Source organism: Meleagris gallopavo, chromosome 24 (assembly GCF_000146605.3).
Source record: "Meleagris gallopavo isolate NT-WF06-2002-E0010 breed Aviagen turkey brand Nicholas breeding stock chromosome 24, Turkey_5.1, whole genome shotgun sequence".
Lineage (NCBI taxonomy): Eukaryota > Metazoa > Chordata > Aves > Galliformes > Phasianidae > Meleagris > Meleagris gallopavo.
Genome location: NC_015034.2, coordinates 1,084,654 through 1,102,677, shown reverse-complemented (window position 1 = coordinate 1,102,677; position 18,024 = coordinate 1,084,654). Strand labels below are relative to the sequence as shown.

Sequence of the window (18,024 nt, the reverse complement as noted above, 5' to 3'; positions counted from 1 at the left end):
TGGAAAATACTGTCTCTTTTCAGAGGGTGGGAGCTGCTGCGAAAGGCAATCTGTGCAGAAGCATTTCTCTGTACTGATCCATGCAGGTGGATTTCCTGGGCAGTGTTTGGATACTGTGTTCCACCCACAGCAGCCAGGGATGCTCATTTCTTGTAGAAACAGTGAGTGCAAGGAGTGTTGTTTTGATGGCACAAAGCCTTGAGGAGCAAGAGCAAAAGCTTTCCTTACTTAGGAAAAGGTTCAGTGAAGAGGACTTTTGTTCTTTTTCATAGCTCAACCCAGCAGTGGACTGATGAGGTGACTTCTTGTCTGGCTACATCTGTATTGTGTTATGAAAGGCAGTGGGCTCTGCTGGCCAAGCCTTGTGATTGTTGCACTTCCAGGCATTTTGCAAGCTTTCCCTTGTGATCAAAAGTGTTCTAACGATGCTGAGCGTTGGAATGTCAGTGCTGAGGGTGAAGGGCTGTGTGCTGGGAGGGCTGCAGGAGCTCCGGGTTCAGCATTTGGCTCAGGATGGGGTGCAGAGAAACAGGGTGCGGGAGCCCTGTCACGTTATGGTAGCCATGTCTTCAGAAGTCTGTTGAGTTTGTTGGAATTACACTTAAGTAGACTGGGCTGAATCCTTTCTTTGACTGCTTCAAATAAAGCCAGCAGGAGTGATGGGTAGAGGATGGATAGAGGAATGGGAACAAGATGGCATCACAGGCAGCAAATTAACTGGACTGGTAAGACGTTTTTCTGGTGAGGTCTCGGAAAAACATGTCTAACTCTGAAGGAATTGAGGGTCAGAAGCCATCAGCCATTGCAAGCTCTCATTTCGGAGGACAAAAATAGACTTTTCCTGTACTAACCTTCTGATGCAAATAGAGTACGTGTTGGTGCAGAGCTGTTTGTTCTCTCTCTCATTTCTCACAGCTCTTCCAAATAAGAGATCAAAATGTTTGCGTGCAGACGTGGCTCCGAGGTGGGGCAGAGCTGCTTTCAGACAATGGATCCCAGAGGTGCTCGGGAGATTTATGTCTTGTTTCTGTACTCGTGTTTCTGTCTCTGCAGGGATGGTGAGGGCTGCTGGCTCAATGAACGCCGTGATAGGAGAGTGATTCATTAGAGCCAGGAGAACCCAGCACTGACGCCTCCAAAACACCCCTTCAAGTGTTACAAGGGAGGAGCAGGTTGTCTTCTTAACAGTAGGAAGTTCTGGGGGAACGCCAGAGTTAACTACCTATTTTGGTGCTCTTGTGTGTACAGTAGCTTCTCTAAAGGACACAAAGCCTGCTGCATTTACCTTTCTTGATTTCCTGGAATATACAGAGTCTGTGCTGAGCTGGGGACCAGGCAGAGGATTAGCCAGATGAGTCACAACTTTACATCAATCATATTTGCTGACACTGAGCTCGGGTTCTTCTGTCAGACAGTTGTTCTGCTACATGCAAACTATGCATACCTCTGATCACATCCCACTGGCAAGCTAAGCTTGCTTGTGTTCAAAATAAAGTGAGTGGCTTTGGGAACATGAGATGGCAGTGGGTGTTTTCTTAATTCTTTCAGCCTCTGTGCAAACATTTACCCTTTTTTGATGTTATCTGCTACTGATCTCAGTGTATCAGCGTGCCCTAATTTCTGTGCACTGGAGTATGTTTTTTGGGGGGATGGGGAAAGGAGTCCCATATCAACATAGATGAAAACTGACCTTCATCACTGAGTTTTGTTTTGTTTTCGGGACAAGATCCAGCAAGCACCAACTTGATGGGTGTTTTGATGGAGGAACATGAGAAACTTGAATTTAATTGCTCTGAGGACAACTGCACAGCATGAGAAATTCAAGCATGTTCCTGGACCTGCCCAGGACGTGAGATGCTTTGTGCCCCAGCCAGTGTTCTTTTCTCTAATGGTGTATTGGCACTTTGCATCACTGCGTTTTGTTAGCATGGCAGAAAGTCTAAATAAAGCAGTGCTTTGCTTCAAGGAAGGTGCACAAAGAATAGAATTTCTTCAACTAATTTAATCTACCAGCACTGAATGCTGAACTGTATCTCTGTACTGGGCAGAAAATGTTTGGCAGGGAGATAGCTCACTTGTTTCTATGGCAACTGAGATCATGTCACGGATACTTGGGGGGGAAAAAGTGCTTCTGCTGCGTGAAAACCCTTTGGAAATGTGAACAAAAATTTCATATCTCTTGCTTACAGGAGTTAAGCTGTTTAAGGGAAGCTATGACAACTCACTTCTCCACGACTCTTATCTTTAGGGTGGTAAAATATTTGTCCACAAACGTTTTATCCCTGCATTATTTATTCTCCAGTTTCTTAAGGAACTTTTCAGTATCTGAGTCGATGAATTGAATGAGTGCTGGGCTTGTCTGTGGTGCTGGCCAAGCAGATCTGCACCAAACAGGTCTCTTGAAGGTTCAAGGAGAGAGCACAGTCCAGTGGTTATGGAAGGAGATGTCAGGATGTCTGGGTTAACTCACTCCAAGTAGGCTTTTGTTTCAGTTGCAGAAATAGGAGAGGACAGCACAGAAGAGGCATCAGGCACATGGCAGAAAACCACCTATCAGACACAGCTTCCCTGCACTGGTTGTGCCAGCATTACTGCACTGTGTTTGCACTCTATGGCTTAAGCAGCCCAGACCCACTCCTCGCAGTCACAGCCTCTTCATGGGAGCATCAGCTCTGTAATGAGCTTAAATTTTCACTCTGCCCATTCTAACAGCTGCTAGGTTGGCTCTTTGCAGCTCCCTTGAGCTATGCAGTTGCTTTTATCCTTCCTATTCCTGGCCAGGAGCGGAAGAGAAAAAGGCATCCGTGCTCTTTCCCTTCCTTTTGGTCCCTGAGCACTTTGTGAAACTTTTGATCCTCTGCACCACAGACAAGGAACAATTTGCTGCCTTGCACTTAGCCCTGCAATGTTAGTGCTTTGGGAGTAAGATGCGGGAATGCTGGCTTGAATCTGCATTCTCATCTCAGCATTTAGTCCTTTTATCACACTGCCAGTGACTTGTGCAATTTGGTAAATACTTGGACTGCATTAAAATTCTACTTAAGATTTTTGATTTTAGCTTGCACAGATAATGGCTGTTACTCCACGTACCTAAGCACTTCCATGCTCATTTAAATGGAGTCGGTCACATTCATTTTTCTTTCCTAGGTCCGTATTTCTAAAGGTAACTTATAAGCCCAGAAGGAGAAACTGAACTAAAGCCAAGCTGTATTTCCTCATTCCCTCACGAGTGCAGGCAGAAGTGTTTGTTTCAGCTCTCCTCCTTGTCCTCAGCCCATGGGAATGGGAAGCAGCAAGCACAGAGCCCAGCAAGGAAGAGGCATCGTGGGATGAGATGGGTGCCGTGCTGGCTCTTCACATGCCTGCGGAAGCACCGTTGTATTTTTAGCTGCCTCCATCTGACAGCATGTAGCTGTCCTCGTCTGTTCTGAGAACCTGGCCTGCAGCCACTGCTACCTTACAGCTGGGGAGCAATTATCCTTTCCTGCCTTAACTAAGAGAAATGCCACTCAAGTCTCACTGCTCCACTGAACTACAAACACTCTCTCGATTTGGATACAGCAAACCACTCCCAGCATTTATTTTGGTGGGGTCTCTGCTTTCTGATTATGGGAGAGCCCAGAGAGCTGCAGCATTCCAAAAGGATGAGGTTGTGTTGTTTGCAGAGCCCCCAGCACTTGGCTTCCTCCTGTTCTTTTCCTCCTCTTTTTCCAGGAGCTTGAAGTAGCTCTGAAGCCAGATGCCCTGGACTCCACCTGCTCGTTGCTCCCCAGGGACTGGCATTTTCCTTCCTTGCTTCGAGGAGCAGGATGCTGAAGTGAGGGGCAAAATGTGCGTTTTTGGGTCTGTCCTCTATTCCTGATCTGGGCTAGAGGATAAACAGCTCAAGAAAGGGAGGTTGCTTGTAAACCTTTTTCTACCACTGGTCTTCAGTAACCTCTTGCCTCACCTTTATTTGTTTACCCTCATATGCAGGACTTTGTGCTGGGCTCTGGAGCAGTAATACAGGGTGCAGGGACAGCAGGTGCTGTCTCCTTCCTCTGCACGTTTCTCCTGTGGCCAGAGAGGATGGCTGGGCCTGAGTGATAAGCCATGTTCTTCCTCTTCAACTTTCTGAGGATGGGCTCGGTGTTATTTTTAGTGCCCACATATTAAGTTAGCACTTGAAAAGTCTGTCTGGAAGCCTTGAGCCTGTCTACTTGGAGGCCTTTCTTTCTGTCTAATTTGGGCAATGCTGCATTCTTGGAGATCTGCCTGGGGATTGAGAGACCTTGTAAAAATTCCTGCTAACAAGCTCGTGTCCCCTGTGCACTTGCTGTATTTGAGACGCTTCTTAATCAACTGCAAAGTGTTTTTAACTGTTCAGAGGAAACAGATCCTTTCCTGTAGTCTCTGCTGAGGATGCCAAAGAGTAAAGTGCATCGTGGAAATCACCTAAAACATGTAATGTTCGTGCTTTAGGTGACTGTTTTCCTGTCTTCTTCCTCTCCTGTTTGCAGAAGCAGAATGGCACTAGGCCTTGCATCCTGGGGACTGCCGGGTTTCTTCACTCGCACAATCATGGGATTGGAAGGGATCTTGCAGCTCCCCACCCCTCTTGTGGGATGGTTGCCCCCACCAGTTCAGGCTGCCCCCGGTTCCATCCAGCCTGGCCTTGGGCACCTTCGGGGATGGGGCACCCATAGCTCCTTCTCTGGGCCAAATTCATCGTTGTCACTGTACCTAGTAAAGCTTTTCTCTCTCTTTAAGTTGCAGGAATCAGAATCCGAGAACAAGCTGGATGGAGAGACCGCGTCAGACAGCGAAAGCAAGTCTGAATTTGGAGGATCGCCCCCGGTGCCAACATCAGATGACACTCCAGAGGTCCTGAACAGGGCTCTCTCCAACCTGTCCTCAAGGTAGCCCCCACTCAGCATTGTTCTGCTCTGCTGCCAGTGCCCCTGCATTTGCCATGTGGCTTTCCAAGCCCTGGCAGTGCGGTGATGGCTGCTGGAAGCTGAATGAGCAGCTCCTGGTAGTGCTGCCTTCTCCCTCTCTCACATGCAAACAGGAAGGTGTCCCCGAGGCCACAGGCAGCAGAAAGTGATGGTAACATCAGCAAGGCTAGCAGAGTACAGTGCTCAAGGCTGCTCTGTGTGGGATCAGGGCAGAGGAGTGCTGCAGGAGGGCAGCATCACTGCCTGCTTGGTCTTGACAGGTGAAGGGAGGCCTTGGTGAGGCCGAAGACGTTGTGTTCAGCTTTGACATCACTCAGCACTCGGCTGTGATGGCTTTTAACCACTAGTGTGACCTACTTGTGTAGGAGTGCGTGGGGAAAAATGTGCTGATAAGGACAAGATTTGAGAAGAAGCTGGGAATATATTCTGCAGGCTGCTTTGAGGCACAGGAAAAAGCATCTCTCTCAGGTGTTCTCTGAGAATGGGAGATGCTCAAGGCAAGATTTGTTGGACAGTAATAAGAGTACAACATGCCAAAGCCTGTGCTTCTTCTGGAAAAAGATCTGCAGGGTTTGGTAATGATTCCTAGCTTGTCTGTTAGACCAGAACAGGAACAGATGCCCTGCCTCTTTCAGTGTCTTTTGAGATACTCTGTGCCTGACTGATATTTTCTACATTTAGTGGTGTTCAGTCTTCCCTGCTAAGATCTAAGCTGTAACCATGCAGCTGTTGCAGCCAGCCTTTGATCAGTAGAACAAGGTCTCTGCTGCACCAAGAAGAAATCTGGGGTTTCCAGGGCTCAGTTTCCTGCTTTCATGATATGCAGAGAACAGAAGTGCAATCCTGCTTCCTTACTTTGTTTTGGCTTTCTCTAACTACTTTCGTTCTCTGTGACCTAGATGGAAGAATTGGTGGGTAAGAGGCATCCTCACCCTGGCAATGATCACCTTCTTCTTCATCATCATCTACTTGGGACCCATGGTTTTAATGACAATAGTAAGTGTTCACAGCAACAGGGGAGAAAGTTGCTGGGGCTGACAGCTCAGAGCCTCCTATTATGGAATATTTTTTCCACTTTTGAGGAAGGAGGTGTTTCAACCTGTTACATCTTGCTGCTGTCTTTTTGTGCAGGTGATGTGTGTCCAGATCAAATGTTTCCACGAGATTATCACTATTGGCTATAATGTGTATCACTCATATGACCTGCCTTGGTTCAGGACACTCAGCTGGTGAGTAGGGAGACTCCTCCTCTCCCAGTGTTTGTGTGCAGCTTCACCTCATTGCAGACAGGTAGCTCCAAACCAGAGACCAGGGGATTGTGCTGTGTGTTGACCAGTGTAATATGTTAGCAGCACTTGTAAGGGAAAGGCCTTCTCTAAATTGTGGTGTATTTTGATAGAACTTGTGCTGATAAAATTTACCCCACTGTTTATGAAGCATGGATGTTTGGCAGTCACCACTATGTGACAGACACGGTTGATGGGATGGGTATTTGTAGGGGATTTGAAGCAGGGCTCAACATTGAGGCATAACTGTGTTGAGCAGCTCTGGCTGCCAGAGAGAGGCTGGGGAGAGAGCAGGAGCAGTGCTGTTAGGGTGTATGGGTGGTGTTTTTGGCATGCAGGAGTTCACAGAGGCCTGTTGAGGAGTGCCACCTAAAGGCAGGCAGTCCTTGTGCATCAGAAGGCCAAAGCCAAAGCCATACGATGCAGACAATCAAGCCATAAAATCCATTGCAGAGTGGAGCTGAGTGATGCTGCCACTAGTTTATTTGTCACCATTTAGAACTTCACCTTCATTTAAAGTTCTGCCCATCACTTGCAGGACGATGGCTCTTTGCAATGTATAAAAGCAATGTAAAGACTTTGGAAATGCAGAGCCACTTTCTGTGTTCTCTAGGAGCCTTTTAGGGCCCTGCTAACAAGCATCTGCCTTCTCTACAGGTACTTCTTACTCTGTGTTAACTACTTTTTCTATGGTGAGACTGTGACAGATTATTTCTTCACCCTGGTTCAGAGGGAGGAGCCCCTGCGAATTCTCAGCAAATACCACCGCTTCATTTCTTTCGCCCTCTACTTAACAGGTAGAGACCACATTTTCTGTTTTTAAACCTGACTGGGCTGGAAGTTTGAAATCTGCTTTAACTACTCTTGCCCTGAGCATTGTATACATTCAACATCGATAGCAAATTGTTTCTGTTCTTAGTGACGTTGTAACTTGACCACAGGGTGACAAGTCCCTTAAATGAGGCTCTGTAGAAGAAAACTCCCTAAACTCAATGAGACAATTAGGCTTGATGCTTAACTATACAAGTATAATTTGTAGGCAACTGTGCCCCCCTTGGGGGGGAAATATTTATTGTTGAAGAAATGTTTCCTCTATTCACTCTTTTTCTGTCTCTCACCAGGTTTCTGCATGTTTGTCTTGAGCCTGGTGAAGAAGCACTATCGCCTCCAGTTTTACATGGTATGGTTAAAAAGGGGCTGGCTGCCCCCACTTGGAGGCAGAATGATAAATAATATAGGCTGCTTGAAAATGTTATGTAGATAAATACTTGCTTCTGTGCTGGCTGTGTGCTGTAATGCTGCCCCAAAGGAAAGTTACTGTGAGCAGACTGTAGATTTGGGGAGATAATCAGACAAAATTTCCCTCCAGTCGTGAATTCTCTCTACACTGGAGGATGCTCTTAAGAAACTTTCTGCAAGCTGAGGTGACTGCATTTGACTCTTGTGTTGAGGGCAGATTGCCACTGGGGTTGACTGGCTATGTTGCCCTTTTCCCAGATGTCAAAGGAATTGCTCCTTTTGACCATCAGTGTGGTTAGTTTTGCTGTCCAGTTTAATCAGCACACAGAGAAAGAGCTTGGATATCCATCAACCTTTTGCTTCTCAGCTAGTCAGAAGGCTGAGTGAGATGTATGGGAGAGGAAAGGGCTAAAGAGCACTTGGTCTGGCAGAACTCTCCCCAATGAAGTTCAGCTCTGGGCTTGAGCTGAAGAATATGCCATAAATCACTAGGGGTGGCTGTTCCCTGTTCCTCATGCCTCTTGGTGTTTCTCATGGTGAAGGTGCATGCTAGCACATGTGCATGAGCTGTTCTCAGTCTGAGAGGTAGCTAACAGCATCTGATTTCTGCCAGCGGTGTGTGTGAGCAGTGTCTCAAGGCAGGCTGGACTGCATGCTGTCTTCTCTTCCAGTTTGGATGGACCCATGTGACCTTGCTAATTGTTGTTACCCAGTCGCACCTCATCATTCACAACCTGTTTGAAGGAATGATATGGTGAGTTGCTGTGTGTTCTGAGTTGCTTTGACTTCTGCAGCCTCATACAGATTATCACAGAATCATGGAATGATTTGGGTTGGAAGGGACCCTTAAAGATCACCTTGTTCCAACCCCTCTGCTGTGAACGGGGACATCTTTCCCTAGATTAGGTTGCTTAAAATGCTGTCCAAACACTTGAACGCTTCCAATGACAAGCACCCATAAATTCTCTGGGCAACCTGTTCTGATGTCTCACCAGCCTCATGTAAAATATTACTTCCATACATCCACTCTTATTCAGTTAAAATTTTTGTCCCTTGTCCTGTCACTACAAGCCCTGGTAAAAAGTTTTTCTCCATCTTTCTTGTAAGCCCCCTTTATAAACTGTTAGGCCCTATAAGGTCTTCCTGGAACCTCTTACCACATTTTGAGTTAAAAACTTTTCTTAACGAGTGACCAAGGACAAAGTGCTTCCTGTTCAGAATAGAAAAACAAAATATTGAGCAATTCCTCAGGTACTTAGGACTTGCTTTGTGCAGAGCTGTATTAAAGCATCTGCAAATTGTGGTACACGGACATCTCAGGCAGTGCTAGGCCCGTTTCAATGCCTTCTCTGCCCACCCATATTTAGCAAATGGACAGGAGAATGCTGCTGAGCACTTGGTTGTGGGCAGCACTGCCAGCATAATGTTAAAAGCATCAATGTGAAAGAAGGGAGATTGCAACCTGCTGCCTTTCCCAGCTTACTCCAGCTGCAGAGGGGAAGCCCTTTTCAGGACGGGGCTCTCCGTCTCCATCTTCCCCAGACCAGCAGTACCAGGAACTAATTTTGGCTGCTCTGAAGATTGCATGTTCCTATGTGCTCCTCAGCCAGCCCAGAGTGCTTTGTGAGCAGCCTGCTTACAGCTGAAGTGCAGCCTTTCTGGGGGAAAAGAAGGCAGCTACCTAACAGCATGCCACGTGTGACAAAAGAAAATGTGCTTAAAACAGTCTGTTCTGGGTACACAACACGCTCTTTAGTCCAGAGCACTGGAGTAACCTCTGGGATCGTCCTGAGAGCTTCAAGTCATTGCTCCTACTGTGTGAGATTGTATTGGATAGGGAGGTATTAATGTCATAGTCCTGCAAAACGTTTTAAGAAGCAGCTGCCTGCTTAGTTAAGCCTCGGGGTTGTCTGATTTGACACTTCAAATGGTTTTGCTCTTCCCACATGTAGGTTCATCGTCCCGATTTCATGTGTGATCTGCAATGACATCATGGCATACATGTTTGGATTCTTCTTTGGACGCACCCCACTAATCAAGGTTTGTAATGCTTTGTTGAACAAAAGATGCATTTTAGCTTCTTCAGATATTAATCCTGTGTTCCCTGATCTCCAGTTTTGTGGCTTTTTAGAAGTCTGAAGCAAGCTTCCAAATGAAACTTGGTGTGTGCTCCAGTCTGTGTTGCAGTGAGCGTAGGTGCAGTTTGTAATGATCCCCTTCTTTCTCTCCCTCTGGCAGCTGTCCCCGAAGAAGACCTGGGAGGGTTTTATTGGAGGGTTTTTTGCCACCGTTTTGTTTGGGTTACTGGTAAGTAGCAATCGTGCTGCTTCTTTCTTTGGCTTCTGTTTGTAAGGTGACAGAGTGTTGGCTAAAAAGTGCACACAAACTTTAAACTCTACTGGCTCTTCTCAGAAAATTTACCTTTTTCCTACTGACCTGGATTTGAACTGGTCTGTGGTTCTGTTTTGCACTGTGTGCAGATCCTGCTGATGGAGCAGGACACTGCGGGAAGCTTTCAGTCCTCATCAGACCCTGTGACACATCCATTTCTTCAGTTATCCTCGAAACATTCTCTCTTGTACCTTGAAGGGGAGAGACTACAGCATCTCCACAGATGCTGTACACATTTGGGTACAGCCAAAGCATCTGGGGCTGCTATTGGATAAATGCCTATTTCAAAGGCTGCGTGGGGAACTCGGTGCTCTTGGAATATTTGTACCTGGTTTTGTGTCGATCTGTGTCTCTGGTTGCATCCATCTGCTCAGCCAAATAGTGCAACCTGTCTCAGTTTTTTTGTAAAGGGCTCTGATTACTGGTTGTTGACCAGATGCAATTACTAAACAAATGCTTTCTCTGCCTTCAGCCAATTACTGTTCTCAGGAAAGCAATCTTCCTAGCGAAGCTGGCAGCGAAGCTCTGCCCTCACCATGTCTCCCTGAGTGGCCTTTTCCCTTAAGAGCCCCTTTGCCTCATTGCTGAGGAAGGTGTTAATCATAATTTCTCATACTGTATCTTTATTTCTCTCCTTTTGAAGCTGTCCTATGTGATGTCTGGGTATCGGTGCTTTACTTGTCCGGTGGAGTTCAACAATGACACCAACAGCTTCACAGTGGACTGTGAGCCATCAGAGCTGTTCCAGCTGCAGGAGTACAACATCCCCTTGGTGCTGCAGTCTGTGGTGGGCTGGGTAGGACTCTCTCTATTTATTGAGGCCTTAGGAACATGATAGGAACGTGAGAAAAAGAAATTAGGGCTTTATTTTGGTGCAATTCAAGGGAACATGACAAGGGATGATGGTACATCCAGAAAATGGGGGGAATTCAGTGGTGCTCCATTTGGATTGAAGGCCCAATGCAACTATTCCAAGACATGAACCCATTTGAAAAGCAGCTGGCCTTGGTGCATGGTGAAGGGAGAAAGATGGGCAACAAGTGAGCAGTGCTATTCTAGGTGGAAATCCTTCTCTGACATGTTGGTTTTTTTTCCTTGCAGAAGACAGTCCGGATGTACCCCTTCCAAATCCACAGCATTGCACTGTCTACTTTTGCCTCCCTTATTGGGCCATTTGGAGGCTTCTTTGCTAGTGGATTTAAGAGAGCCTTCAAAATTAAGGTGAGGATATGCACTGTCATTTGCAGTAGATAATGTAAAGACTGAACAGTTACTGCCACTCTGAACAGTCTCTCCAAGGAAGCAAGTTGGGAGCTTTGGGAATGGAGAGAATGTTTGTTCAGTAACAAATAGAGCAACGGGGCATGATTCAGTTTTGTGGGATTTTTTTATTTTTATTTATTTATTTATTATTATTATTATTATTTTAAGTTTTATTAAATGGATGTGGGGAGAGATCTTAAAATTTCAACAGCAATATTCTAGACACTGCTTTGGTGCAGAACTGGAGGTAGATGAATAAAACATCCTGACTCAGTCAGGATATTTTGCAGTCTGAGGCTTGCCTTGATGTTTTGCAGGCTGGTTTTAGATACAAACAGTCTCTGTGCAGCTAAGATAAAGGCAGGACACATTGCAAGTGATAAACATTGGCCTTCCTTGACCTCTGAGTGACGGATCTGAGTTAAGCCTTGATGTCATCAGGCACTGGTGGCCTTCATACAGGAGGAACTTTTAGAACCAGGGGAGAGATCAAGCAAAATTTCTTCTTAGTCTGACTTTTGCCTTCTGGGAAGAATTAAAGGAGGGGTATGAGAGTGGCACATAAATGCACTTAAGTAAGTACAGGTAATGGGCATCTGAAACTTTAATGTCATCTTTTCTGCTTTGCACAGGACTTTGCCAACACAATTCCAGGGCATGGGGGTATCATGGATCGCTTTGACTGTCAGTATCTGATGGCTACCTTTGTGAACGTGTACATCGCAAGCTTTATCAGGTATTTACTGCTTTCCAGTGAGGTTTGGGGACCTACTCAAACTCAAGTGACACACAGTACAGGTTTGCAATATGAGACAGTTGATACTCCTGTGAGTACAAAATACAAGACAAGGAAAGAGAAGGAATAGGGGCTTGAAAAGGAAAGTGTCATCCAAAACAGTCACATCGAGCTGGAAACACAATCAGTTTCTTAAGGTCTGTTACTCCAGTCCTCTTGCATGTCCTTTCTGCATTCCTGTGAATCTTGAACAGGGTTTCCCCTGAGCTGATCAAGCAGCAAAATTTTAGTTCTGCTGCAGTATACAGATGTTCAAGAGTAGAAGAAAGCCCAGGGATGCACAGAAGCTGTACTGAAGGAGATGAGGAGCTGAATTCACGAGTGTTTTTATTCTAGAGGAGGAGCATCTGTTAATAGCATCTGTTAATCTGTTCCAGCGTCCTACGGAAACAGATTAGGTTTGGTTGTTGTTGGTTTTGTTTACAGCTCAGCATGCTGTCTCCCTTGAATCCATTTCCCCATCTCCAAATTGGATTCCCTGGGTAAAACTATTGTGAATGAGTAGGCATTTGGGTTCCAAGAGCACTGGGATTCGCTGGTAACAATGCTTTTGTGTTTCAGAGGTCCTAACCCGAGCAAACTGATCCAGCAGTTCTTAACCTTGAGGCCAGACCAGCAGCTGCACATCTTCAACACGCTAAAAGCACACCTGGTTGACAAGGGAGTGTTAGTTGGCTCAGAGGACGCATAGACAGCCATGTGATTTGGAACAGGACTGAAAACAGACAAGCCTCCCCATGGAAATTCCTGGCTTGCCTGATTTAAGACAATAACAAGGCCTCATTTCACTGTAACTTTTCTTCCTTTCTTGGTAAATGTTTGCATTTGTGTTGTTTTTTTTTAAATATATAATAATATATTTATATAGCTTTGGTTCAAATGAGCAAATCTGAGTTTGTAGCTGGAAAGGAATGAAGACTTGGAAGGAGTTGGGTGAAGTAAGAGGGTACAGCTGTCCTTGTGGTCAGTTTTAATCATCGATGCAGATGTGGGCAGAGCTGAACTTTTCCTGTGAGTGGTTTTATGCAGGGAATACACACTGTAGTGTCCATACAGCCAGCTCTGCCAGCGGGGAAAGATGAAGCCATACAGCTCCCCTGGGTGCTGTGCCAGGCTGTGATTGTGATGGCAGCTCTGGAGACCTTAATTTTCTCCGGTGGTGACTGTGGATGTTCATTTTCCTAGAAGGTCACATACACACATGCCTATGTGCAGCCCCTTGGAGATTCTGCACAGCAAGCACAAGGCTCAATTAGTTGGAAGAGGACCTTGTACTAATCCAGCAATATTCCTCTGCCCGGTCGGGCATGTGTCTCTATTGTCACTTGCTGTTTCTGCCAGTGCTTCCCACATTCTCCTCTTCTAGCTGATATTTTGGCTAATAAGATCTTTCTTAACCTGTTAAATTGGAAATTAACTGGGGGTAAGGAATTAAGAAGCTGGTAGTGCTCATGGGAATGTGGGAAGTTCAGTTCGCTTCAAAACTGCATTGAGGAAAAAGGTTTTAAAGAACATCTAAGCTTTCATTGAGTAAGTCTTGCCAAGTAAAAACAACCTTGTAAATAACTTGGTTCGTATTTCCTCACTCAAATAACTTTTAAGAAACATCAAACCACACTTTTTTTTTTCTTTTTTTTTTCCATTTCTTGATGGTTGGAACCCCTACACTGGGACATTTTACCCAACTTGGTTTTGTTTCTGAAACGTGCAGGTTGGGCTCCAGCACCACACAGGTGCTGTCAGCGGGGTATTTCATTTTTCTTTCAGGGATCATGGCTGTCACCTGTTTGTTACTTGAGTTCTAGATGTTGTGCTGCTGAGCTTTACCATGGTCTGTGTTGCATTTCAGTCTGGGTTCATTCACCTGCAGGCTTCTGTCCTGCTTCGCTTACTGAATCTTGTCATCCGTAGGTTGCACTTAATAGTTGGAGGTTTTATCAAACTATTTTCCTTTACTTTGTCATACGCTTTAATTATTTTAAAGAGCCCTAAAAATTGTAAAACTTATTTTCTCTTTTTGTGACCAGATAGTGAAAATATCCCCAACTTATTCTAGATCTTATGCAGTGTTCTCATGGAGAAGATGACTGATTTTACTTATTCTCATAATTTGTGCACAAGACAGAGAAACTTTTCCTTATTTTAACCCAGGGAGCAAGCGTCAGGTAAAGGTAATACAGAAGTACTTCGTTTTTTTCAAATAATTGCTGTCATAAACCTTATACAGACACTCCCCCCACGTGGATGACTTGTACATGCTGCAAACCAGCAAAGCATCAGCAGGAAGTAAAGCACCTGCAGCTATTTCGTGCTCATATCATATTCTGATTCTGCTCTTGCTTTCGATCCCCCTGGAAGAGTGGGCAGGAGAGCACAAATGTGCTTGTGTAAATACATGAGTAGAACCCAATCTCTCTCTTATTTCTGTACAACTCTGTGTCGTAAGTTCTGCTTCCTCTCCCTAAGCAGGAGCTGTGGGGCAGAAGCTCGTGCCCGTTGCACTGCAAGTACAGCATGCACTGTGGAGAAGGAAGGACTATTTCCACAGCAGTGCTGGCAAAGCTGCCATCTTCTGGCAGGGTCAGGGCTGATGTTTGGGATCAGGTCAGGATTGTGTTTTATTCACACCAACAGCGCAGATGCTTCCCTAGATCAGTTGAGGGGCCTGATCTTATCCAGCCTCAATCAGGCAGGGATTTATTTTGTGTTGACTTAGAGGATGTTGTTCCAACATCTAAAGGGGAGAATCAAAACGCTTCCATCTTGCTTTGCACAGAGAATAAACCTGGGCTGCGTTTTGCTACGATTTATCTGAAATTAGGTGAGGGCATTTGAACTGGGAATGGACGTGGAAGCAACAGGGTGTTGTGTAGTCTCCAAAAGCAGCTTTCCCTATGGTCACACAAGCTGGTGCTGTCCTGGACTCTCACTGCCTGATGGCAACAGCTGCCAAAATCCCTTGTACTGTGTTATACTGTGCTGTTGGGGCTGAAGTCCGTCCTCAGGAGGTACAGTGTTGATAGATATAACAAAAGTGTACTGCTCCTTATAGCCATGCATTTTGCACACTGGTCTCTAGTCTCCTCTCATCTTGCTTTAAACCTTTCGTCCATCTTTAGTCGTAATTAGTGGGGCAAAAAACCGAAATCTTTGTGCATGCTTTTGATTTGAAGTAGCTTTTGGGCCTTTTTGACGGTGCAGTGCTGCATGTGGACACCGGAGGGCAAAGCAGCTGCGTTCATGGCTGCGTTGCTCGGGGAGAAGCAGCGCTGATGTGTGTGAGTGGCTTTTCTGCTGAGCTCGCAGCTTCCTTCTTCCTTCCTCCCCAGCAGTGCAGAGGATGAGCGTAAAGCTACATGGAAATGGTGCACTCAAGTTTAGTTATAACTGAACGGGACTGCTGCGTTCGTTTGGGAAATGGAGGAGGAAATGAGAGGCGGAGGGTGGTTAGGCGATCTGCAGGCTGGTCTGGCTGAATAATGTGGTGAGCGAAGCAGCTGTGGCTGGTAAACCCGCTTGGTTTCTGCACCGCTGCTGGGAGCGCAGGGCTGTTCTGGTGTAGGGGACAATAGTGCCCAGCTCCCAGTGACAGCAGCGCTGGTTTAGGGCAGGATGTGTGGGGTTGCCCCACCACTCCTGCCTGGGAATGGCTTTCGTTTGCTGACCGTTTCAAGTTACTGCACAGTAGTTTTGCTCTCCATAGGTGGAGCTGTTCCTCCTCTTGGGCGGCAGAGCAGCAAGGGTGAACTCCGAGCATCCGCGGTGGTTTCTGTGAAGCATCGGGTGCTGGTGCGCCCTGCAGCACTGCTGCGCTGTGTGGTTGAGCACCGGGTGAGTTCGGGCGGGGATTTGCTTCTCTGAGCCTGGCTGTAGGCTGGATGAGCTCGCAGCTCAGCTGCACTCTCAGTGTGACCAGCAGGGAAACATTGACACCTAATTGCGGCGTAAGGTGTTACATCCTGTACCCACCTCCTGCTATTTAGGTCTTGGTGGTGATGGGCTCGGGGGCTTGCTGATGCTGACCTGGAGGGGTCTTTATGTGGCTCAGAAAGCTGCAAATCCCACAGCATCAGCCAGCACTTGGTGTCAGGTCGGGGACTGCCAGTGTCAGAGATGTCCGGGTGCGTTCTGATGGCGATGCATGTCCCCATCCCTTCTCCTTCCTCCTCCTCTTCCTCCTCTGACCACTTGGTCCCATAGGAGGAAGGCAGAGCCCTGTGGAACCATCCCTACGCCTCGTCCAGACCTCTCTGCCTCACAGAAAGCATCGTGTGAAGGCTCCCATGGTTCTGCCCTCTGTACCCATCCCCAGCTGCATTCTGTGCTCCCGTAGTGGTTGTGTGCTCCTGTTCTCCAGACCTGACCTGGGCATTCCTCCATCTGCTTCTTTCTCTGTGCATCGTTCTTTCAGTTCATGTTTTAGCTACACATGTAGATTTGCCTTTCTTTGACAGGATGTCCGAATGTGATATATTGTATATTTTAAAGTATTTACCCTATTTATATACTGTATGTTACTGTTAAATAAATATAAGTTCCATTATCTGTAGTGGAGTTTTATTCAGCGCTGCCAAGGGAGATCCTGCTTTGCTCCCAGCAGACTGATCTGATTCTGCAATAACTTTCCTATTCCCCATTTCTTGCTTTCCTTCCCAGGGTGCTGTGGGGTGGGAGCTGCCATCAAATCACAGCTCCATCCCATAAAGGCTGAAGGAAGCACTGCCATGTGCTGCACATCCACTCGTTTTGCCCTAAGGCTTTGACTGGGAATGCTGGAATTCCAGTTTACATCAATTATTGCTTCATTTCAGCCATTTCTATTGACTTGTTTGGGTCAGGAGGGCAGAATCCTCCTGTGTACCCCTGCAAAATACCCTATTTTTAGCTCTGCTGTTATTTTGTCTGTTGTTTGACTTATCAACTAACCTAAACCATGCGATCAGCAGCTTGCTTCCTGTCATGCTGTCTGCATGTTCTGAGACAAATTCATCCTCCAGCAACACCAAAATATGTTCTTCCCTCTAGCAAACCTGCAAAATTGACTCTAAAGTCCCAAATCTTCTGCTGTGATACATCTTCCATGGAGGATTTGCATGGATAGAAAGGAATTTGCTGAACAGCCCTGTGCAGTATTCATATGGAACAACTGCACGTGTTAATAAGAGGTCTTGAAAGATCCCTCGGTATTAAATCTCTTGGAAAAAGGGCTGAAATCTCCCTTCTCTTGTGTGTTAGCAGATTTCATTGAACTGAACAGCCCGAAGTGGCGATTCCCAGTGCTGCACATCCTGGTGTTCTGTACCTACGGGGATGGAAAGCCTCAATCCAGAGCTGTCTGTGCTGTGAGCAGCTCTCACGCAATGCTCCTTCCAGACCTATTTCTGATGCTCCCAACAGATCCTAAGGAGAAAAAACAAACAAACAAGAGAGAGAGAAACAAACAAAACCAAGTCCTGGTGATGTGCATTCCCAAACCCGGAGCATTTTGATACCTGGTGGGACCTGGCAGCAGGATGGCTCTGTGTGTGTCTGCGGGCTGCCTGCAGGCACAGAGCATTGGGCTGAAGTGCACAGGTTTGGGTTGAAGCACTTGCTGCGCTGTTTCCTTTCCGGAGGGGAGGGAGGTGCAGTGTAGCATCCTGTTCACACAGGGCTTTTGTAAAAAAACAGATTTAAAAGAGAGAAGAAAAAAAAAAAAGTAAAAAAATCAAAGCGCATGACTCCACGACTCCCTTAAGCTCCCATTGCTTTCTACAGATAATATTAAGAGGAGGAAAAAATGATGCCCTACATTCAGGGCTCTCTGAGCTCAGCAGAAGCTGAGCTGGCTCCAGCTGCTAATTCATTTTTCAGAATTTAACCCAAATTGGCCTGATCAGGCTGTGAAATCAGGCTCCATCTCCTTTCTCGAGGGTGAATTCCTCATGGATTGAGGCCGTGATGGCAACTGTGTGCAGCTCAGTGCACCCTGGGTGGGCCAATGGGGATGTGACAGCACAGAACTGATGGCTGCATCCTCTTTCACGCCAGCTCCCCATGCTGCTCGTTCTGCTTCTCCTTGGGGCAACTTCCCCCTCTTACAGGGCCCCTACAGGAGGAGATGGAGGTTGCA

At 46.4% G+C, this 18,024-nt stretch overlaps 1 protein-coding gene across 1 annotated transcript; it reads left to right on the top strand.

Annotated features, from left to right (window-relative positions):
• Nucleotides 1–4,491: 4,491 nt before the first annotated feature.
• Nucleotides 4,492–16,455, top strand: CDS2 (CDP-diacylglycerol synthase 2). The gene is made up of 12 exons (XM_010723074.1): nt 4,492–4,898; nt 5,837–5,933; nt 6,069–6,166; nt 6,881–7,020; nt 7,345–7,403; nt 8,134–8,216; nt 9,415–9,502; nt 9,701–9,769; nt 10,497–10,649; nt 10,955–11,074; nt 11,749–11,852; nt 12,474–16,455. The coding sequence occupies exons 1-12, from the start codon at nt 4,507–4,509 to the stop codon at nt 12,601–12,603; spliced, it is 1,533 nt and encodes a 510-aa protein (XP_010721376.1). The 5' UTR covers nt 4,492–4,506; the 3' UTR covers nt 12,604–16,455.
• The last annotated feature ends 1,569 nt before the right edge of the window (nt 16,456–18,024 follow it).

Excerpts from the sequence above, each read along its gene's own strand:
- CDS2 (XM_010723074.1), top strand. The coding sequence starts at position 4,507 with ATGGCACTAGGCCTTGCATCCTGGGGACTGCCGGGTTTCTTCACTCGC. Across the intron at positions 7,021-7,344 it reads TTTCGCCCTCTACTTAACAG|GTTTCTGCATGTTTGTCTTG; the intron begins GTAGAGACCACA and ends GTCTCTCACCAG. Across the intron at positions 11,075-11,748 it reads AGAGAGCCTTCAAAATTAAG|GACTTTGCCAACACAATTCC; the intron begins GTGAGGATATGC and ends TGCTTTGCACAG.